The sequence below is a fragment of the Adiantum capillus-veneris genome, chromosome 25 (genome assembly GCF_014529385.1).
Source record: "Adiantum capillus-veneris isolate H3 chromosome 25, ASM1452938v2, whole genome shotgun sequence".
NCBI classification, from domain to species: Eukaryota; Viridiplantae; Streptophyta; class Polypodiopsida; order Polypodiales; family Pteridaceae; genus Adiantum; species Adiantum capillus-veneris.
Window position 1 is genome coordinate 79,889,418 of NC_140955.1, and position 23,744 is coordinate 79,913,161.

At 47.2% G+C, this 23,744-nt stretch overlaps 1 protein-coding gene across 1 annotated transcript in view; it reads right to left on the bottom strand.

Annotated features, from left to right (window-relative positions):
- Window positions 1-23,744, bottom strand: part of LOC147425155 (protein TOC75-3, chloroplastic-like) — a 113,180-nt gene that overhangs the window by 67,992 nt on the left and 21,444 nt on the right. Inside the window, exons 3-6 of the mRNA XM_086499382.1 lie at window positions 11,966-12,187; window positions 11,757-11,864; window positions 11,203-11,394; window positions 10,860-11,108 (exon numbers count right to left, since the gene is read on the bottom strand). Coding sequence (XP_086355508.1) covers window positions 10,860-11,108; window positions 11,203-11,394; window positions 11,757-11,864; window positions 11,966-12,187 — 771 coding nt within the window. The remainder of the gene's footprint in view (window positions 1-10,859; window positions 11,109-11,202; window positions 11,395-11,756; window positions 11,865-11,965; window positions 12,188-23,744) is intronic.

The following is a 23,744-nucleotide window of genomic DNA, read 5'->3' on the forward strand; positions in this document are numbered from 1 at the left end:
TCTACTAGCAGAGCTTCTAGCAGTGATGTTTAACCGTGCCATGTGTGAGGGCTTGCCTGATACTTGGAGCCCATCTACTATTGTACCTATCTTCAAGTCGGGAGACCCTATGGATCCTGGGAATTATCGCACTATCATGATTGGACACACATTGGCACGGTTGTACGCATCTATTCTTGAGCAGCAGCTGAGTAGATGGGCAGAGAGGGAGGGGATACGCGCAGCCGGGCAGGCAGGGTTCAAGAGGGGTTTTTCTACTCTTGACCATATCTTGACACTCAGAGCCATCATTGAGGAGGGTAGATCGCGTGGGAGACGGATCTATTGTAGCTTTGTGGATTTCCGCAAAGCATTTGACACAATGCCTAGAGCTAGATTGATGCGCAGATTACAGCAGATGGGAGTACCCACAGAGCTCATTTGGGGGGTCATGGCATTATACAGGTCAGTAGTGGGGCAGGTACGCACCTCAGAGGGTCTATCCACACCGATTCACTCCACTATTGGGGTGAAGCAGGGCTGCCCGCTCTCTCCTACTCTATTTGGTATGTATGTGGATGAGGTTTCTGACTACATTGAGAGAGATGGTGATAGAGGTGCACAGCTGGCAGGGACATAGATTCCATTATTGTTATATGCTGATGATATTGTGTTGATCTCCGACTCTCCGGAGGGGATGCAACGTCACTTGGATGCTTTGAATAGGTTTGCTCAGGAAAGTGGTTTGTCCGTCAACCTTGGTAAAACCAAGGTCATGGTATTTAATACCACCCCACAGTGGATCAGGAGGTCAGCGCCAGCATTCACATACGGCCAAGAGACTGTGGAATATACAGAGGCGTACACTTACCTCGGAGTGGTTTTTAGTGGGCCAACATTTTCATTGAGGAGGGCAGCAGACACTAGACTGACCAGAGCCCATGCAGCATTGGGTGATTGGAAAGGATGTGTTCACAGGTTCAGTTTCAGGAGCCTAGGACGAAGCTCTGGCTCTTTGACACTCTTGTGGCTTCTGCATTGCTTTATGGAGCTAAGATTTGGGGACCTTCATTAGATCATCACGGGAGGACAGGCCGTAGTGATGGATGGGGGGACATGGAGAAGCCTCTGGTCTCTATGATCTCGCCGCTCATTAGAGCCAAGGCCTCAGTACCACGTGCTATTGTTCGAGCACACCTAGCTGCTCCCCCACTAGTGGTTGAGGCGGTCACCAGATCGGTCTCCTTCATACACCGCATGTGGGAACTTCCCAGAGACAGATATGCCCGCCTTGCACTGAGTCCTCTCGACAGTTAGCCATGCAGGGAGATACAGCATGCTGGTATGGGGAGATGGCATCATGGTTTCAGGCGCATGGGTTTAGCATAGACAGATTGCCTCCCTTCCAGTACTCACTGGATGCACCCTCTCTGACTCTTACACGGTCCGAGATCACCAGGCTCATCCGCCAAGACTTCACTCAGCTAGACACCAGAAGGACATGGATACAGCCAGCACAGGAGCTGGGCACGAAGATGGCTTTCTACAGAGAGCATCTCCTCCAGCTTACGGTTGATGGCTTTGTGACGAGGCCCAGATACATGGACACCCACTTGTCTCATGGGATACGATGTGCTATCGGCCAAATACGTACATCTTCACACCAGCTGCGGATCTCGACTGGGAGATACAGCGGAGTACCAGCAGAGGCCAGGACATGCCTCCTGTGTGACATCGAGCCTGAGACAGAGTTGCACTACACATGCCACTGCCCCGTCTACTACGAGATACGAGGCCGCTTCCATTGCTTGTTCAGAGAGGGCTTTGGACCATTCTCCAGAGTCATGCAGTACGAGGATCAGAGATGCTTGGGTTTGTTTTTGCTCAAGCTACGCAGACACAGAGAGAGTCTGATGAGAGCAGAGGCTAGCCAGTCCCAGAGACAGATCACAGATTTCTTTAGAGCTGCCACTGGACACCCGGAGGAGTTACTACCACAGCAGAGCTCGTCGTCTCACACCAGAGGCACACTGATCGACCGAGCGACTGAGCTGGGAAGATCCAGACGCCCACGACTGCGGAGGACTACACAGCATCGGTGGAGGCTGCATCAGAGGATTCGGATCACTCTGGCTCGACATGCACGACGCCCGGTCAGACTACTGACCATGGAGGAGATTGATGAGATCCGCCAGCAACCGATGCTGGATCTCTTGTGATCTAGCTATCCCAGGTAGCTGCTGTTTACACCTAGTAGTTTAGGATTCCATAGTATTTTATTGTGACATTTGTCATTTCATTTTTGTCATTGTTGTCATCTTGTTACTCTGACTCTGACTTTGTATCAGATCCACCACATTATAACTTTCTAGTCTCATAGGTCATTTTGGCCTTTTGAAGACGTTAATATAACATTCCATTTCATTTCTCTCTCTCTCTCTCTCTCTCTCTCTCTCTCTCTCTCTCTCTCTCTCTCTCTCTCTCTCTCCTCTCTCTCTCTCTCTCTCTCTCTCTCTCTCTCCTCTCTCTCTCTCTCTCTCTCTCTCTCTCTCTCCTCTCTCTCTCTCTCTCTCCTCTCTCTCTCTCTCTCTCTCTCTCTCTCTCTCTCTCTCTCTCTCTCTCTCTCTCTCTCTCTCTCTCTCTCTCTCTCTCTCTCTCTCTCTCTCTCTCTCTCTCTCTCTCTCTCTCTCTCTCTCTCTCTCTCTCTCTCTCTCTCTCTCTCTCTCTCTCTCTCTCTCTCTCTCTCTCTCTCTCTCTCTCTCTCTCTCTCCTCTCTCTCTCTCTCTCTCTCTCTCTCTCTCTCTCTCTCTCTCTCTCTCTCTCTCTCTCTCTCTCTCTCTCTCTCTCTCTCTCTCTCTCTCTCTCTCTCTCTCTCTCTCTCTCTCTCTCTCTCTCTCTCTCTCTCTCTCTCTCTCTCTCTCTCTTTCTTTTTGGAAAAAGTCAGGGCTGTATATTACTGAGTACAAAATAATCCCAGCGGATGCCAAAATAGCCTATCACGCGGGGTGTACAAGCTGAATGAAAGGAGGAGAGCCACTATAGTGACTACTCAACTAGAACAATCTCATGGTGGTCGGTGTGAGGAGTGAAGGAGAAACCACTGAGGAGGGGCATAATGCCAAGTAATCTAACCACCTGTCAGTGTGAAGAAGAGTGAGGATCGTGCCCAACGCCGAAGAAAGGCAAATCGACGAGCCTCGGCTGCTCTAGATGTACCGGAGGAGGAATCCCACTGCCAAATCAGGGTGTGAATGGTGTCTATCCAAATGGCAGCGAGGATATCCTGAAGCAACTGTGGAGCCGCACTGAGAATGTGAAGACAACGAGCTCTCCAAATATTCCATAGTATAATACTAGTGACGACTGAGAAAACTGCATCACGTGTCTGCGTATCTCCCTGCCAAGCAATCTGTGGTAGCATAGCCAAAGTCCCGCGTCGATAACCAGTGGAGGTAAGCATGAAGGCTGGATCTGTGGCTGAGCCCTCGTAGAAAAGATGCGGGCCGGGCATCGATATCAACCATGAGACAGATCCCCAAGTAAGAAATCCATGCTGAACACCTGATATGCTGAGTAGAGAGCAAACGGCAAGCCACACTGCATGGGAAGCTTAGCATGACCAAAGACAGTGAGCAGGTGACTCAAGTTGACGCAAAGGGCAGCGAGTACATAGCGGATCATGACCCATAGTAGCTAGCCAAGTCCCAACTGGTAGTCCCGCATGAGCAATCATCCACATGAAAAAGGAAATACGACGAGCAACATGTACATCCCAGATCGCAAACCAAAACTGTTGCAGATAGGCATGAGAGAGGCTTGAATGTAACCAGAAACGCATTCGAGTGGGCTGCTCAGGTTGTTGTCTCATCAATGCTAATCTTCCAATCCGGACAGTGTACTCAAAGAAAGATACGGGTGCACCTGTGGGATCTGAGTGAGGCCAATGCCACTCTCCTGGGTCCCAGTAAAGCTGCGATAGGGCACGGCCCTCCCACACCCAAAGCCTCCTAAGTGCAGCATCAGCGGAAGCAAAACGGGGATCAACACAACGACGCTTCCCGCGTGAGCCAACTACTCGTATGGCCTCCCATCGAGCGCCGAAGGAGATAAGCAGTAGAGAAGTGGCATAGTATGTCAATCGAGCATGAATCCCCCTAGAGTTGTAAGTATCAACTGTGAATAGCATGGTGTCCAAACGAACTAATAAGAGAGTGCTGCGGTCAAAGAGGCCTTCCCAGCCACAATGAGGAGGCATCTGAAGCGTGCTGTGCATGACTGCATCCCACTATGAAGGAACGGCAGAATCGATCTCAAGCAGTCTGTCTGGCACCCCGCGACCAATGTCATAATGTTCTGCCACAAAATCTGCATCCAACATACGTGTCTCATAAAACAACCGCATAGAGGCTGCAGGGCCAGAATCCCAAGCAGCCCAATCAATGTGAGTCCTCTCTCCAAGCTGACGAGGTGGATGAACCGAAGAATCAAGAACTGTAGCATTCCAAATGAGAGGCTAGCGCTCAATCTCCTCACGACATGAGGGAGGTGAGCGTACGATAGTCCGTCTCATGGAAACCCAAATCTAAAGGAGCAATCGGAGAAAGGGTGAGAGGGTGGAAGTAGACAAGGGAGCATCCGTAAAGAGAAAACGATACCCTGAATGCCAAGTATGACCGTCTCTAGTGCCGAGTCGTGGAGTCACTGTGCAAAGAGCAGCCTGAAGAAGCATCTTCCAAGGTTCTTGGCCAGGAAAAAGACCCCGAACAATAAGCTTGGTAAGAAGTGCGCGGCTCTGTAACTCTGGATCAATGATGCCAAGGCCTCCCTCTGACCTAGGACGAATGATCGTGGACCAGCGAACTCTAGCACGAGTATCAATAGTCCCGTTTGTGCCACTCCATAAAAAGTTCCTTACTAGTCTCATCTCTCTCTCTCTCTCTCTCTCTCTCTCTCTCTCTCTCTCTCTCTCTCTCTCTCTCTCTCTCTCTCTCTCTCTCTCTCTCTCTCTCTCTCTCTCAACTCCTCGTCGGCTAGATCTTGAAGGTCTCTTGGGATAGTTTCCTACGACGTTAAAACTCTCTTCTTCTCTCTCTCTCTCTCTCTCTCTCTCTCTCTCTCTCTCTCTCTCTCTCTCTCTCTCTCTCTCTCTCTCTCTCTCTCTCTCTCTCTCTCTCTCTCTCTCTCTTTGCCCCTACTTCCACTTTTTGCACGATTGAGGCTTAAAAGGCCTACTTTTTGGTATCATCTCGATTATGAAATCTCAATTTAGCTTTTTGATTTATGACATATGTAATGAATCGCGGTTCATGACCATTGTGTCTGATTGTCTTGATTCTCGACTCTTGAGTGTGCACTTGGCACTTGCAAGTTGCCTTCTTGTCCAGTGTGATAATCAATTCTCTAATTGTCGAAAGTGTAAAATCTAAGCTTAAGAATTGCATGTTTTTATTTTTGAACGTACGTAACCATGTCGTATGACATAAATTTTCTAGTTCGATGAGTACCGTACGTCTTCGTACGTGGACAAAACGTACGTGAGCGTAGGAGACCACCCTGTTCGAGAGAGAGAGAGAGAGAGAGAGAGAGAGAGAGAGAGAGAGAGAGAGAAAGAAAGAAGAAAGAAAGAAAGATTTTTAACGTCTATGTCAGGCCGAAATCGGCCTATGAGACAAATCAAATGTACATTGTGTGTATGTCATCCGTCTATCGGAAAGACAAATGAAACAAAATTGATACAAAACTGAGCTGAAAGTAGGTAGTGGAGTATCTGAGGAGGGATGGAGCTCTATCTCTAGGGGTATATGCATGTCTGTATGCTCAAGGTAGTACAATCATGAGAATGCATCAAGCTATCTGGCTCCATCCTGTACTAATGGGGGGGTGTAAGATGTGGTACATGGGTGGGTCTGGTGCCAAGGCTACCCGGATGAAAGCTGTCGGGTCAGCCCTCATCTGAGCCACTCGCTCCTCAGTGGCACGGCGCTCCCGGGCTCGGATCTCCTCGATCTGTCGGTGGTGGGAGCTCGCGCCCCTGTAGCCTGTGACTCGTGGTCGTCGTCTAGCTCGGTTCACCTCCGCCTGTGGGAGTGTCACTCCCCTCTGAGTGTCTGGTGAGGGGGGGGCGGAAATCCTCTGAAAGAAGTCTGTGAGCTGCGACTGTCTCCCCTCTGTCTGTGTAGCTGTGTGTGGCTGTAGTAGTGTGTCCCGATGGCTCTGTATCTCTAGTAAGAAACGTCCGAGCTGTCTCTGATCTCGAGATTCCATGATCTCTCGGAGAGTGGGCTGTCCTCTAAATAGGGCCTCATACCTGCCTCTGATCTCAGTGTATGCTCTGCATCTACATACAAAGTGCTCCTCACTCTCCACCTCCTCTGTGCAGGCTCTGCAGATTCGCTCCCCCCTCGGAACACCAGTATGTCTCCCGATCTCAATCTCTAACCTGTGTGAAGCCACTCTCAGCTGACCAATCGCCACCCGTAAGCTATGTGGCATATATGTGTCCATGTAGCGTGGTCTCTGTATGAACCCCCCAGACAATATGGTGAGAAACTGGTCTCTGTAATCTGACATCCTTGTCCCCAAGCTAGGTGCCTCCCAGACTCTCCTAGTGTGTAGCTGCCACAGATCCTGTCTCAATACCAAGTTCCTCTCACTGCGAGAGAGGTGAACATATGGTGAGTGGGGGTCGTACTGGAATGGTGGTAGGCTCTCCATGTCAAGACCGTGTCCCTCAAACCATGCTCTGACCTGTGAGTACCATGCTCTCTCATGTCCACTCTCTGAGAGCTGTATAGCTGCCTCAAATGCTCTACGGGTAAGTCTGTCAGGAGGTAGCTCTCTCATCCTCTGGATGAAGCAAACTGTCTGGAATAGTGCCTCTACAACCATAGGTGGTGTGGCGAGCTCGGCTCTAATAATGTCGTGTGGCACTGTCTTCTTGCTGCGGAGCAAGCGTGAGATCATATATACCTGTGGTCTCTCAAGTCGTGTCCACTGGTCAACTGTCAATCCTGGTGCCCATACTGCCGCCGAGTACATCAAGGCCGGGGTGACTAAGGTGTCGAAAAGCCACCCCTTCGTGCGGGGCTCCTGAAAGTGTGCCTGGTGGCACCTCCGCTCTAGCATGGCCAGAGCTGCATATCCTCGGGTGAGCCTGTCAACAGCAGCCTGCCTCATAGTGAAGGGTCCTGGTAGGCTGGTGAATGTGATGCCAAGGTAGACATAGGAGGTGACTACATCAACCTGTCCTCCTGCTGCTGTGAAGGTGGCGGCGCTCCTCACTGCACTGGATGTGTGAAAGATCATAACCTTGGTTTTGCCAAGGTTCACAGTCAACCCCCTGTGTGTGCTGAATTCGTCCAAGGCCTCAAGATGGCGTTGCAAGCCCTCGGGTGACTCTGAAATCAACACAATATCATCAGCATATAACATGATGTGGACCGGAGTACCTGCCAAGTCGCTCCCCTCTCCCCCTGCTCGCAGTATGTAGTCGGAGATCTCGTCGATGTATAGCCCAAAGAGTGTCGGGGAGAGTGGGCATCCTTGCTTAACACCAATGGTGCTAGCAATGGTCTCTGAAAAACCGCCTGGGCAACGAACCCGACCCGTCACCCTCTCATATAGAGCATATATGGCCCAAATCATCTCTGTTGGTACCCCAATGCTGTGAAGGCGCTGGAAGAGTCTCTCGCGTGGGACTGTGTCAAAGGCCTTGCGGAAGTCCACAAAGCAGCAGTAAAGCCTCTTCTTCCGCGCCTTTGCCCCATCAATGAGGCAGCGCAGAACGAAGATGTGGTCAATGGTGGAGAAAGCTCGTCTGAAACCTGCTTGGCCTGGAGCTCGTAAACCCTCGATCTCTGCGTAGCAGCCGAGCTGTGCCTCAAGTACTGCTCCATATAGCTTGGCCATCGTGTGGCCAATCATGATAGTCCTGTAGTTCCCTGGGTCCAGGGTGTCGCCAGATTTGTGGATAGGCACTATGGTGTGCTGTGTCCACTCCTCTGGGAAGCCCTCCCCTATAGCCCGGTTGAAGACATGTGCAATCAACGGGGCTATAGTGGAGGCCGCATAAATGATGTGCTCACTCTGTAATCCAGTATGGTCAGCTGATCGTCTGTGCTGCATGCGGTGTATGGCCCTCTCTACCATCTCTGCTGTAAAGAAGGAGGAGCACGTGGGGCGAGGCTCGTGTGGTTGTGGAATAGGAGGCTGCCCTGGCACTTCATAAAGTCGCTCTGCATAATCATGCCATATCTGTGGATCCTCAATAGCTGTAGTCGGACGTGGCTCGCGCAGGGTGCGCCATGCCGTCGCGCTATCCATGCTCATGAATAGGCGGTATAGCTCAAGTTCCTGTGCCTCTTCGAATGCTCGCCGCTTTTGGCGTGTCAGCGTCTTCATATGCCGTCTGGCCTCTCTCTCTGTGATCTCTCCTAAGGCTCGCCGTGCATGGAGGCGTCGGTATAGCTCTCTGCACTCATCATCATACCAGCGGTTCTGAGGCATAGCCCCGGGGGGGGAGTGCGTCCTGTGTGAGTGGTGTGTGGAAAAGAGCTAATAGCTGAAGTGTGGAGAACGGAAGAGATATGTGATGTGAGAACTGAGAGTGGTGTGGATGGGTGGAGGAGACATAGGCCATGTTCGACCTTGGCCGAGTAAATAGAGGCTAACTCATGTGTGAAATGGATGGTGGTGTGTGGAGTGCGTGTTGTGGAGCTGTGTGTGATGGTATCTCCGGTGATAGAGAAAGAGAGGTATGTGTGGTCGGCTCCGATGGGTATGGGTGGAATGGTGAAGGATGTGATAAGGTGTGTAGCCTCCCTGGGTCCCAGAATATAGTCGACTGTACTCCCCCCTCCTTCTGCAACTCCATGTGGCATACAAGTCAGGCCCCCTGAGGTGGGCCACTGGACCATCCCGTTATAAATAACGAGACGGTGCTGGGAGCCAAGTCGAAGTAGATGTCGTCCATAAGCTGTGACTGGAGCTCTGTCTGCTGTGTCTCTCATAGTAGCCTCCTCATCTAGAGTGTGTAGTGTCTCTGGGTCCTCATGGTCATATGTCTCACACTGCTCACTGCGTGTACGAGCATTGAAGTCTCCCATAAGGAAGACTTCACCCAGTGTGGAGTACTCCATAATCTCCTCCGTGAGGCATGCGTACGGTGACTCCTGCTCAATAGGGGCGAATCTGGAGCCTGTGGGAGCAAAATAGCAAAGGGCAATGTAGACGATCCTGTCTCGTGAGAGCTCGAGGCGAATCCACATGTAGCGGGCCTGTGGGTCCCGGGCAACAATCTGTAGTCTGCTGTGAAGCCCCTGTCTAAAGAGTATGGCCACTCCTCCTGAGCCGCGAGTGGTGTGCTGGCGCATACATCCTCGATGTAGAGACTCCCACTGAAATCCATGTATCCGTGGTAACCCTCTCTCCGGGCTCTCGTGTGTCTCTGTAAGTAGAATGATGTCTCGACCTCTCATCACCTCCTCAAGTCTCTCTGGGTGTGTCCATAAGTCTCCATTGCAATTCCAAACCGTGACATGAATCTCCTCGTGTGTCCCACAGGCCGCGAGTCCCTATGCGATGGTCTTGCCATCAATGATAACCCTACCATCCCGATATACTGCCTTCTTCCCTTCTTTGCGGGCTTGGTGGACTCGAGGCATGCACGCGCGACGGTGATCTTGTTGCATCTTTGTGAGGTCATCATCTAGATAAATCGGTGGGCCGTCGATCCCTCTCAAGATGACCCTCTTTCGGAGGAAGGAAGTTCGAGACTCCTCGGAGGCGAATTGGAGGATGAGAGCTCTTTTCTTTGGATCTTTGCCGGCTCTCCAAACTTTGGAGAAAGGGATCTCTTCTTCCTTGTATCCCACTTTCTTGCATAAAGCTTTCCCATCGCTTTCGGGTGTAGACCCTTCTTCTTCTTTGATGCCGGTCACTCGCACATTGAGACGGCGAGCTTGTCGCATCTTCTCCTCTTCGATGGTTGTGTGTACGATGAGTACTTCATCTTTTTGGGCTTCCTCTCTTGCTACCTTCTTGATGTTCTTTTTGACTACTTCGACCCATCCTTCTTTGGTGGCCTCTAATTTGTCCTCAATGCTTGCGGTGAGGGCTTTGGTGATCTCCTCCTTGAGGGCTTCCTTAGCCTCCCCTTTAATCTCTCCTTCCTCGGGGTGAGGGATGTGAGGGAAGCATGAAGGAGATCGATTTGTGCCTTCATCTCTTCTTGCTCTTTCCTCCATCTCTCCCTCTCCTTCTCGTTCTCCCGTTCCCTTCTCTCCTTCTCCTCTTTGAGATTTTGGATTTCCGCTCTCATGTCCTCCTTCTCTTCGTTCCATAGCTTGATGAAGTTGGCTTTCTCCTCCTTCCATATTTCTCTCTCCATCCGCCATTCCTTCATGTCCTTCTCCAATTGTGCAAGCCTCTTATTCGTGAGCATGAAGGACGTTGTCTTCTTTGTCGGTGTCGGCGTCTTGATGATGGGGGAAGACATGGTTGGTTTCGTAGCTACCCTCTCTTCATATTGTGAAGAAAAGGGGAAGAGAGAGAGAGAGAGAGAGAGAGAGAGAGAGAGAGAGAGAGAGAGAGAGAGAGTGTGGCTAAGCTTCTTGTTATGACTCACAGATTGACATGAACCACCTTTCTAGGGAGACAAAGTCTGCGAGTGGCCGAACAAACGAATTGATCAATTGCGTCTCCCGTCTAAACGCAGAAACACTATCTATAAAACCCATCACATTTCTTCTCTCTAGTCTTAACAAAAGAATCCCTATGATAGTTACAAAGGACTATGGAAAAGCCATTAATATTTGCAGTTTCATTATTCATAGCAAGGAAAGGAGGACATACAAAGCCTTCAATCTAGAGATGACCATTACCTGAAAGATGTACCTAGCCCCTACAGGTGTTCCATTGATAAAAGAAGTGGTATCCCTTGTAATATTTGCTTGAAAAAATCCAACGCGATCCATGCCGGTATCACTAAGAGTTGTAGGAGGACCATCCATGCTGAATGCTCCGCTTGGTAGTGTCCGACAGCCATTTGTACAAATTGCACTTGTCTCATCTCTTGTTGTGACCTCCTCCAGCACCAGTCCATACGTGAATTTGCTTTGCCTTGTGAAATTCTGAAAGTAAACACCAAGAGTCCCATCACAGGCTGCAACCAGTCATACAACAAGTTTGAAAAACTGGCAGCCACCTCAAAATATAAACACTTACCTCCGTTATATTAGCCTTTACACCAGCACGGTCAACCCAAACTGTGGGCACTTCGTCAAGTCCAGGGCCGCCAGTGAATACTGGGCTCAGCTTCCTGCTATTGAAACAACTAGCCTTAAATACCCGGTTGCGAGGATTATAAACACCATCCAAGTACGGATGCACATACTCCATCTTGAAACCAAGATCATCCTGTAAATAAGGCTTGACATTAGAGTCTGCGCTTAACATGATATTGTAAAAGGGCTGAATCTGTGCTTAATATAGATATATGGTTCATGCATGTATGCAATGCGCACATAAATACTGTCATAAGTCTGCATAGGCCTTTGAGTAAATGCAGTTTGAGTGCGTATGCAAAGAGTGTCTAAACATGCATTTGTAATTGCACAAGCAGGAAACCTAAAAGGGCACCTGTTCAAACTAGTCAAGTGGTAAAACTCAGAATCTCTCTGAAGAAATTAAATAACACTAATTGTCTAGTCCAAATATGATGATGCTATGATTTTATAAAACTGAGAAAAGTTTCTGATATATCTAAGCAACAAACAGACCTGAGGATTGAGCAGGTTGTTTGATGTGACAGAGCCAAACAGGGAACGATTCAACCCTGATAAATTTCGATGTTCAAAAGTGACACTTCCGCCAGGTTGTACCGATGACTGCATCAAGGAAAAACAGTCATCCCCTGTCCGTTAATCCATTGAGGAAAAAAAGCACTAAAAAGACTCGTCGAAATCTCTTCGAAAATTGCACTGCATACCAAAGTAGGCCAACCCGACCCCCCAGGGGCAATGCTCCACTCAGTAGAGACTTCAGCTGTTTTCTGATCAAGCTCTTTGAGTTTGATCTCAACAACTATACCACCATCATTTTCTTCATCAGGACGAGGATTGACTTCTATGTTTGAAAACAAGCCAAGGCTGTTGACACTTCGCAGTGCCTTTTTCCCTGCTTCAATGTTGAACACGAATCCAGGTTGGAGCTGCAAACATAGGTAAATAGGAAACATCACCTCGGTCCTAGAAACTTCCAAAACATCAAAACCTCGACTGTCACAATAAACGAGTGCTTAGTTGATGATGGCTTTGAAAACCATCAGGAAGATGAATGTGTAATTTTTTTTAAAAAAGAAACAAATAAGCAGACATGAACAGGAATACTCACATGAATAAGAAAAGCCAAAGCAAAACATAAATGAAAAGCACTTTAATTATTTCATAAGCAGAAATTCATGACAAGAGAGCCTGGTTACTGTCTAAGCTCCCAAAAAATTGGATTAGATTTTTTGGATTCCGTCTTGGGTAAGCTCAGATACCCCTTAAAACACAACCTTCCATAATCTTAACTAGGCAAACAAGGGCCCTGGAAATTATAAATTCAGGAAATTGCACAATCTTACTCCAGTGAATTCTGAATCCATCCAAGGTGGCAGTCACCAGCAAGACAGCTCATTTACAGGAAACAACTGACCCAGATACCTTGGACCCGTGACCTGCCCAACCTATGGCTAACAATCAAAACCTTGATGGAGCCCTTGAAGAGCTGCCTTTAAGAGTTGAGTCAATAGTCATTACAGCTCAAAGTTCCGAGAACCACAGAGTAATTTACCATGTTTTTATATGCCTCAAGACTACATTGTCACTTTCCTTGCATCTTGCGGCAGGGAATGACTGGTCGTGTGAAGAGAGTAAATTGGTGAAGTTTTAAGGACTGCTACTAGACTGCTTAAATTCTCGACAATACACAAATACCCTATCGAGAATTGGACTGATTGGGGAGTTTTACAAAACTTCACTTTGTTGTAACTCTACAGACAAGATTTAAACATCACTGGCTTGGGTGAGAAACTAGGCAGAAATGTCTTAGGCTTTTACAATTGATAATACCATGATGTAAGGCCAGCGGCAGAGAAATAGCAAGGTACATGATGCTGGCACGCTCCTATTGCAACACACAAGAAAATCACCATTTCCGGACACACCACATCTTGGGTGAGGGCCCCTGTAACAAACTTGGGACACCCCAAGTCTAGATTCTGTCACAACACAATAGAGATTCACTTCAAATACTTCACAAATAAAGAGTCCACATGGCCCGGCGTAGTTCCGTGCCAAGAGAGATTGGCCCCAAAGATTGGCGCCCCTTTCGGTATTTCTTTTTATATTAATCTTTGAGCAGAGTGGGTGCTCACTCTCAGACTCTGCGTCCAGATGCTTTGGGAAGTGAAACCCTTGGGACTTATGTATTGATACAAGGGATGCTAAAAGCAGAGCCCCATAAGCAGATAAGCAACTTGATCCAAAAGCTGCCAATAAAAAGCAATCCGCGCAACTGGCGGAATTCGTACAGTTTGGCCACGTCAATAGTCAAGGCGTATTGCGGCAGTCTGTATAGCAGTCAACGGAAATCGCGGCCGTCCGAACAATAGCCACGTTAGTAGCCCTTTACGCATTGTTTTAATGCCTAGGTGTCCCTTAGGCCCCTCGGCAATTGTCCATAAATCAAAACAACTTAATAGTTGGTCACGCCACGTCATCAATTTGTGACATACCCCCCTCTTGAAAGAATTGTAATCGCCCTCGATTACACCTGCAAAACAGACAAAGGCCATAAACCATTTCAGCAGACCCGTCCGGGCGCCGCTAGAACTGCCTCTGCCAGTGGCCCCATCCTGTCGGGTGTAATCTCAAGTCGATTCGCTGATTCAGGTGAAATGAAGTTTGCCTTTCTAGCCAGGTTTTGCAAAGTGTCCATATGCATCAAGAAAGTCACCTATTGTGGGGGATACTGACTGTGAAGTGTCCTAGTACAGTTATGCTGCCGAAATCGGGCCAGAACAAGTGTTTCCTAACCTAGATTGTGCGGGGCAGCTTGTACGAGATCACAGGTTTTATTCCCTCTGTTAAAGAATAAAGAAATACCGAAAGGGGCACCAATTTTGGGGCCTACAGGTTGTCGGTGTCTGCTCGAAGCATTCTAGCTTTCGAGCCGTGTGTGTACTTAAGTGTTAATCCCCGTTACAGGTTACCTTTGCAAAGTGCTCTGTGTGTGTCTAAAGTAAAGAATTTCGGGTGAAAGCCAACGCCTACCGCCCCACGGGCCGGTTTCAAACAATCCAAAAGAAAATTCCACCAAAGATCGTTGTCACCAAGTCAAAGCGTTTTCAATTGCTTCCCATTCAGTTTGACAATATGAAGGAAGCAAAGCAACATTTCCTCAAATTCAAGGATCGAGGGACACATGAAGATGCTTGGGTGGACGAAGGATTTTTCATTCACTATCCACATTTGCTAGCCTCATGCAAGGAGGCCATGCAAATTGGTACTCTCACCTTAAGCAGGAGGGGATGTCATATGCACATGGCTCTGTGTGCCACGTGGACATGCTTCATGGACTTCCAAACCCTTCTTCTTAGATAGAGATGTCTAGAATCCTAGGAGGATTAGTACCCGCAATTTTGTGAGAATGTTCGCAAGACCTACATGTCCGATCAAGTCCATTAGATTAGGTTTTCAAGTTTTGGAACCCTCTTGCATAAATGGTTTGTACACGCGTTTTGACAGATGTTACTACACTACGGTGGGCATCTGGCATGACGTGCATGTAGTTCTAGGTTAGAGGAATCCAACGAGACATTCCCTGTTGGAATTAGGGTTGCAGAGAAACACACAGCTTGGAGAAGACGAAGGAAGCTCAAGGCACACAATAGAGAGTGTGTTACTTAGTGTGCTATGGAAAGATAGATAGCCCTAGAGTGATGGACGTATATACAATGCACGGGGGAAAAAACCTCCTAAAGAGGGAAAAAATGCCCCAGCGGTCCTAGTGTGTTCACACACATCACTACCACATGTATATGGTAACAAATCCCCCCTGGAGTGATGCGGTGAACGAGAGCTGGCACATGAGTAAAGGGAAGTGCCATGCCCTAAGGACATGATCAGTCCACAAAGGGGAGTAAGCCGCAAAGCTTTGCGGAAAGCTTGAAGCTTCTCACGAGACAATGCCTTTGTGAAAAGATCTGCAAGGTTGTCATGTGTTGGCACATAAGCCAAGCTGATCTCTCCTGCTGAGAGCCTCTCCCTAACATAGTGGTAATGCACCTCAATGTGCTTTGTGCAAGCATGAAAAACTGGGTTCCTCGCAACTGCGAATGCGCTCTGACTGTCAGTGTAGATAGTGTTGGCAGTGTCCTGTCCAACACCCAAATCAGCCATAAGGCGTCTGAGCCATACACACTCAACCGTAGCTGTGAAGACTGCCCTGTACTCAGCCTCACAACTCGAAGTGGCCACAGTAGGTTGCTTCTTGCTCAACCATGATATACATGAACTGCCAAGCATGAAACAAAAACCACTTGTGGACACTCGAGTGTCAAAACAACCAGCCCAATCTGAGTCCGAAAAAGCATGTAAGTCTGGCGGCAATGATCCCCCCTTGGGATAAAACAAGCCAAGATGTAAAGTGCCACTAAGGTAGCGGAAAATCCTCTTGACAGCCTGCCAATGCTTAGACCCTGGGCTATGCATAAATCTGCTGACCTGTGAGACTGCAAACTGAATATCTGGCCTCGTGTTGCATACATAAATGAGGCAACCAACAGTAGTTTGATAAAGAGTGACATCAGCACGATCACCAGCATCATGTAGACTCAACTTCAAACCTGTTTCCATGGGAGTGGCAATAGGTTTGCAATCCTCAAGTCCAAACTTACATAGCAATGTCTCTATGTAACTTTTTTGACACAAGGCAATACCACCATCACACTGCTTAAACTATACACCCAAGTAATGATGCAACAGCCCCAAATCTTTCATCTTGAAAGTAGCATTCAAATCAGCCTTAAATTCAGCAATATGTCTCTCATTTGGTCCAGTGATCAACAAATCATCAACATAAAGAACCACGATGAGAAATACATCATCCTCACGCTTTACATACAATGTGCTTTCTGTTGGACTGTTACGAAAGCCTTGTTTGACCAAATGAGTGTCAACTTTCTCATACCAAGCACGAGGAGATTGCTTCAACCCATACAAAGCCTTGTTACATTTGCACACTTTGTCCTCTTGTCCTTTTATGACAAAACCGCGAGGCTGCTGTTACATAAACTTCCTCAAATATGTCACCATTCAAGAAAGCAGTAACAATGTCTGATTGATGTACATCCCAACCAAAATGAGCTGCCAATGCACATAGAAAACGCACAGTAGTCATACGACAAGTGGGAGCAAAAGTCTCTTCATAATCTATGCCTTTTTGCTGTGCATAACCCTTTGCAACAAGTCGAGCCTTATGGCGATCGATCTCACCATCCGGCTTGCATTTCAACTTGTAAACCCACTTCGTACCAATGGCCTTTTTGCCAGGAGGCAAATCACATAAAGTCCATGTGTCATTTTCTATAAGTGCATCATATTCTGATTGCATGGTAGCCATCCAATTTTCTGAATTTTGTGCTTCATCAAAAGTCAGAGGCTCCTCAACATCATGTAAGCTAGACACAGCCAAAGCATAACAATCTGATGCATAAGATGCATGGCGAGAGCCTGAACGAGTACGACTAGACAAAAGTGCATCCAATTTACTGTCACGCAAAGTATGCGCCTGCCATTTTGGCATACCTCTAGCCTGCTCATTTTCAGCCCTTTCCTCATCAAGTACATCATGTACATCTGCATCAGTAATAGGCTGATCTAAAACATTTTCAAAAACCCCCATAGGCTGTACATTTGCCTCATTGGAACTTACATTCGTATTTCCACCACTGAAAAAAGGCAACAAAGTGTCATAAATGTCCTGTGAGCTTACATTATTGTCTCTAGTACATGACAGCAAGGGCTGAACAGAATCTTCCACAAACACTACATCCCGAGAAACCAGAATACGTTTTGTTTGTGGATAATACAACCTGTAACCTTTGCTTTCAGCACTATAACCAACAAAAATACATTTGACAGCCTTATCATCCAATTTTCTGCGCTGCACTTGTGGCACCAAAGCATATGCCAAACAGCCAAAAACACGCATGTGCTCAATAGAAGGTTTTCTATCATGCCATGCTTGATATGGAGTAATAGACTGCAAAGCTTTCGTAGGACACCTGTTAAGTACATAAGTGGCACACATGATGGCCTCAAGCCAAAAAGAATGCGGTAAAGCTTGACTTTTGACCATACATCGTGCCATTTCCGTTAGTGACCTGTTTTTCCTCTCAGCAACACCATTTTGCTGAGGTGTATAAGGCACTGTACATTGGTGTTTTATCCCACGACTAGCCAGAAATGCATTAAATTCATGAGACATATACTCCCCCTCTCAATCGGAACGGAGGGTGCCCATAGTACATTTTGATACATTTTCAGCCATAGCCAAAAATTGTTTGAAGCACATAAAAACTTCGGACTTCGCTTTAAGCGGAAATACCCATGCATGCCTGGAGTAATCATCAATGAAAGTCACGAAGTACAGGTAATTGCCCAAGGACGGAGTTTGCATGGGCCCACAAACATCACTATGCACAAGCTGCAACCTGCATGTGGCCCGAACTGAACCATCCTTTGGAAACTTAGAACGCTGCATCTTACCCAAAATACAGCCTTCACAAACATGTTTGACAGGTGCTTCAAGAGGTGACAAAGAAGCAACAATATCAGATTTCTGCAAACGCAGCAAACTGGCAAACTTCAGATGACCAAAACGTGCATGCCAAAGTTTTGCATCTGAAATAGCCCTTGAATCTGCAACAGCATTTGCAAAATTTTGTCCACACTTGTCATACAAAGTGAGCTTATACAGCCCACGGCACAAAAGGCCAGATGCAACAATTTCATCACCAAAACTGAGATCATGAACTGTACATCTGTCATCCACAAATTTGACTACAAGTCCAAGTCTAGCAAGTGCGGATACAGACAAGAGATTCTTCTTGATCCCAGGTACATAAAGTGCATCAACAAGTGTCAAGGAACTGCCATTAGCAGTAGTGAGCACAATCTTTCCAACTCCCTAAACTGGATAAGAGGCGTTGTTGGCACAAGTGACTGAATTCCCATGAGGGACAGACTCGAGAGAGGTAAACAATTCACGATGTGAGGTAATGTGCTTTGTAGCACCACTGTCGAAACACCACACATGTGAATCTACAGCAACTGACAAGCATGCATCATGGACAGCAGGATTGTAAGTGCATTCTGTGCTAAAAGCCCATTCTGCATCAACATCAGCAACACAGTCTCCTTTCACAGAAGACTCAACAATGGCTACATTTGTAGTGGAACTAGCATTTGCAGTGGAACCACCCTCTTTCTTCTTAGCCTCTTTGGCCTTCAACTTAGGACACGACTTGATCAAGTGATCATTGGCTTTACAATAATGGCAACGCATCTTCTTTTTGCCCTTATCACCAGAATTGCCAAACGAAGTACTGCCAGCAGAAGCATTAGGAACAGAATTTTTTCCACTCGCAACAGAACCATAAGAAGTGGTTGCATTACTGTTACCACCCTTTCTTTGAGAAGCAATAAAAGCCTGTTCAACTGCACGCTGCCTAGTCCTGTTTTTTCTAGAAAGTGACTCTTGCAACAGCAATGTGCATAATGCATCAAACTTGACAACTTCAAGATTTCCTTGGGTCATCAGTCTCCAAGTACTAGCAAAAGTCTGGTAGGAGTCTGGTAAGACATCAAGAACAGTCTGCACAAGGGAACTGTCTGAAATGACTTCACCTGCAAAAATAAGCTGCTCATTGATATCCTTGACACTAGCAAGGAAAGTGTCCATATCATCTTCCTCATGCATAATCTTCGACTCTAGCTCTTTACGCAGCAAAGCAATTTTAGCCTCATTGCAGCTTGCATAAAGACCTGCTAAAATATCCCAAGCCTGTTTTGCAGATTTTGTTGAACGGATGTGAGGAACAATGGTGCGCTTCACAGACAACGCAATCAATGCATGAGCCTGCGCATCCTTAACATCCCAACGAGCTTGTTCTGCCGTAGGCAAAACAACTCTAACAGCTGCAATCCTTGCAGCAAGACCTGTAACATCCTCAACGTCGCCTACATCCTCAGAACCAAGACGTACATCAATGCCCTGTACAATGTTCCAGACACCCTTTGACACAAGAACATGTTGCATCATATAAGCCCACATAGGGTAGTTGTCCCCATCCAACCTGTCCTCAGCAGCAAACATCTTGAACACATCTGTGTTGTTGTTGTCAGCCATGGTAAATGCTGCACCTGATGTGAAAACTGCCCAAAAATAGGAGAAATGGAGCGGGAGCAACTTGTGATATATAGCACAAACCGTAGAAGACTATAAGACACCTGTTATGCAGAAAACGGCACTGACAAAAATTCTGCACAAAATGACGAAATAGCCTGTGCAGTATTGCCTGTAGTGGAAACGGAGGCCGAAATGAGCCCAAATCAAAATTCTGAGCAGACCAAGCTCTTCGAGCTTGCCCAAAATTTTTGTCGACCTGCGAATGCTCGCCAAAGCTCACTGAAATCGGAGAAAGTGAGCAGGCGTGTGCTAGAGCAGCTGGCGACTAAGCCCGGGAGGACGTGACCTGCTCTGATACCAATTGTTGGAATTAGGGTTGCAGAGAAACACACACAGCTTGGAGAAGACGAAGGAAGCTCAAGGCACACAATAGAGAGTGTGTTACTTAGTGTGCTATGGAAAGATAGATAGCCCTAGAGTGATGGGCGTATATACAATGCACGGGGGAAAAAACCTCCTAAAGAGGGAAAAAATGCTCCGACGGTCCTAGTGTGTTCACACACATCACTACCACATGTATATGGTAACATTCCCCGCGTCGATCGGATTCTCGAGTGGGGGATGTGCGACAATTTCACCCAATCTGGACTCCTTTGGCTCACTTTTTTTCAAATCAGTTTTATGATTTATTTGTTGGGTGACTTGGTGGACAGCTGCCTTACCTAAGCCTAACTAAATTTTAAGCCTAATACCTCACCTATAAAAGGAGCAGAGAGGCCAGCATTATCAATCAGATTTGCCAACGCTAGCAAGTAGCACAGCATCCCCAACAGTTTGCTCAACAACGTTTTTGCAAGGATCCACCAGCCCTAGCGTTTTGCAGTTTTCCTGCCTAGCACTTGCAAGAAGCCTACAGATCAGCCAGCGTTTTCAATTTTTAGCCCATTCCGTCAAGGACGGTGTGAGATCTACTAACGTTAGCCGCTCCCAATTGCAGTACGGTACTTCGGGCCTCGGCAACCCATTGAGCCTCCCCTCAACCATTTCATCGTCGACATTGAGTGCTCCATTGCTGTCCATCATTGCCGTCATCAAGACCTGCGTTTTCAGCCCGGCTTTACGTGACAGATCTGCTGCGTTTTTGCGTCGCAGATCAGTGTTTTTGCAGCAAGCTTTCAGCCATTCTTTCCTCTCACATTGAAGTGCAAATCAGCCCCAAATCTCCCCTTGGTGACCATCCACAATCCCACATCAAGAAGGATCCAAAGGTGCATCAAATCAACCCTGGAGGTGCCTCATCTTGAGCGGCAATTGTCGTCATTAGAGTCAGTAGAGTCTGCATAGAGGTATTGCATTGTGTGTACATTCCATTTACGGAATCTAAAGCAAATACCACATCGACAACCGTGTGGGGGGCCCTTGAGAGGGTTGGTTGGGACCCCATCAGGTGTCGCTCTCTTCATCTCTCTCTCTCTCTCTCCCTTTCCACATCTCTACTGAATTCTCTCAACCCCTCTCTGCAGGGGAAAGTAAAAGGAACCATCATTGAAGCTAAAAGGAATCACTAACGCGAGGAAAGATGTCACAGGACGGGCACCATGTGCCAACGGAAAAGAACAGAGTGAACAGACTTTTAGCACTTCAAATAACAACTGAACTAAAAGAGAGAGATGACACGGGGAGTGGCCCAGAGAGTACTGGCCCCAAACCTTGGCGCTCCTTTCGATATTTCTTTATATTACTTGAACTCGATACAATGCCGGTACCCCACCCTCTGCACCTTCGTACCAAAGCATGCCAGAGAATGAGCGCTCTACACATATTTAAAGCCCCTTGGCCTATGAAAAGCCTTCAAACTCAAAAGCAACTGGCCCAAAAGCAGATGCCCAAAAGTTGCCAGCGCAAAAGCTAAAATCCATACGGCTCTGCCACACCAGCAGTCAGCGTAAAACGTGAAAATCCGTACAGCTATGCCACATGCAGGCTAGCGCAAAATCCAAAAATCCGTACTTCTATACCACGTACTGGAACGTTGTCTTTTGTTGTGTGAGGATCCAACTTTATTTTTATGCCTTTATGTCACAAGACGGGCACCACGTGCCAATAGAAAAGAACAGACTGAACAAACATTTAGCACTTCGAATAACAACTGAATTGAGAGACAGAGAGAGAGAGAGAGAGAGAGAGAGAGAGAGAGAGAGAGAGAGAGACGACACGCGACACGGAGTGGCGGAATTCCACCCCAGAGAGTATTGACCCCAAACCTTGGCGCCCCTTTCGGTATTTCTTTATATTGCATCAACACAGTACAAGCCGGTACTCCAAACACCTTCTCTAGGAAGCATGCCAGAGAATGAGCACTAACCTCATATTTAAAGGCCCTTGGCCTGAAAACAGTTTACATGAAAGCCTTCAAACTCAAAAGCTTCTGGTCCAAAAGCAATGCCAAAAAGCTGTCAGCATAATTTACGAAAATTCGTACAGTTGCCACGTTATCAGCCAGCACAAAACGCAAATATCTACCACGTCATCAGTTTTTGCGTGTGGATCATGATTTATTTCCTTTGTCACTTGGGGCCCCATCGGACAGGGTCCCCATAAGTTGGTAGGACTTCTTCTGTTACTTGTTCTTCTTAGGGTTTAGGCCCCTCGGCCAGCATCTGCAAGTTGGCTCCATACTCTAGGCTTTGACACGTCAGCAGTTTGTGACATCTCCCCTTCTTGAAAGAGAGTAATCGTCCGCGATTACAGCATATCTGCAAAAAAACTTAAGTTAGCTCAAAAATTTCCGAGGGTCATTCCGAGGGACAATCAGTTTGGTCTTTTTGTTAAGGAGTTAGCTTCTCCTTTCGGCTCGTTTGATCAAGGAGTTAGCTTCTCCGTTCGTCCAGATCGGAACTCTTGATATTCCGACGTAGTAAAATTAGCCATCACACCCAGATCGTACTAATCTGCCATGGGTGTCTTGATGCACGAAAACCAGGCAATCTCATCCAATTAGGAATATTCAGTAGTTGGCACATCACAATGCAACACAAATGCTTACATATGCATGTTACAAGACACAACAAACAACGCCGCTAAGCACTCCCCCGAGAAACGGTCTGCAGTATGAAGCTACTCAACCACTACCTCATCACTCTCCCCGCAAATAACCTAAAAAGGTATGGACATGAGCTCAGAGCACTGTACAACCAAACGCTCCCCACACTGCAGTCTGCGTCGCTTGGAGGTTCAAGCATACAACAAAACGCTCCCCAAGCATCGGCCTGTGTCGTTCCGAGGTTCAAACAATACCAAAACAGTATTTCTCAGTTCTCCACCTGGGAGTAAAAATCACCAATCAATGAAACCAGTATTAAAACCAGAGTCAAACATTTCAAATCAGCACCAAAACAGGCTCAAAACAGATACCACCCATTTCAAACAAATTTCAAACAGGATCACCAAACAAGTTCTCAAACAAAACTCAAACTTAAAAAGCAATCTCGATATCAACCGAGCTCAAAAAGTCGACTAACTTTCTATCTTGAAACCTGCACCAAAAATTAGGGTTAAATTCCTTCCATAAGATCATAACCGAGCACAGCATGGTCCACCAGCTCTTAGACAGACGATGTTCCTCTGGCGGCGACGGTAGTCCCACGATAGCAATCACACTGAGCCTCCAAGGTTATCAACTCGAGAAGAGACATCTACTGAGAGATGTCAAGAAATTTCAAGATATAATTTGCTAGGGTTTCCATGGCAAGCATTTCAAGATACCCCACTCTGCCAGAAGTTGCACTCTAAAGGAAGATGTCAAAAACCATATAACTTCGGGCAAAAAAAAAATCTTGAAAGCTTGCCAAGTCCTTGGAAGTGCGCGGTTTGGTAGCTATAGACATCTGCATGGTACTGTCTCTGAGAAAAACAGCAGGTTGAAACAAACCTTGGATCCTTCTCTTGCAAGTGGATCTTAATGGCTTATGCCCTGTAAGACATGAGCGGTGAAGACGGGGGCGCGCCCGATGCGCGATGAAGTAAGGGTGGGAGTGGCTAATAAGTCCGGATTGGAGGGCAAAGATACCTCAAATAAATTCGAGAAGTCTATGGTTTGCTCTGTCCGCTCTTGTGTGGGACCGGTATGCTTTCAGAAAAGCACACGCCTGATGCTCTGATACCACTGTCACAAGACGGGCACCACGTGCCAATAGAAAAGAACAGACTGAACAAACTTTTAGCACTTCGAATAACAACTGAATTGAGAGAGAGAGAGAGAAAGAGAGAGAGAGAGAGAGACGACACGTGACACGGAGTCGCGGAATTCC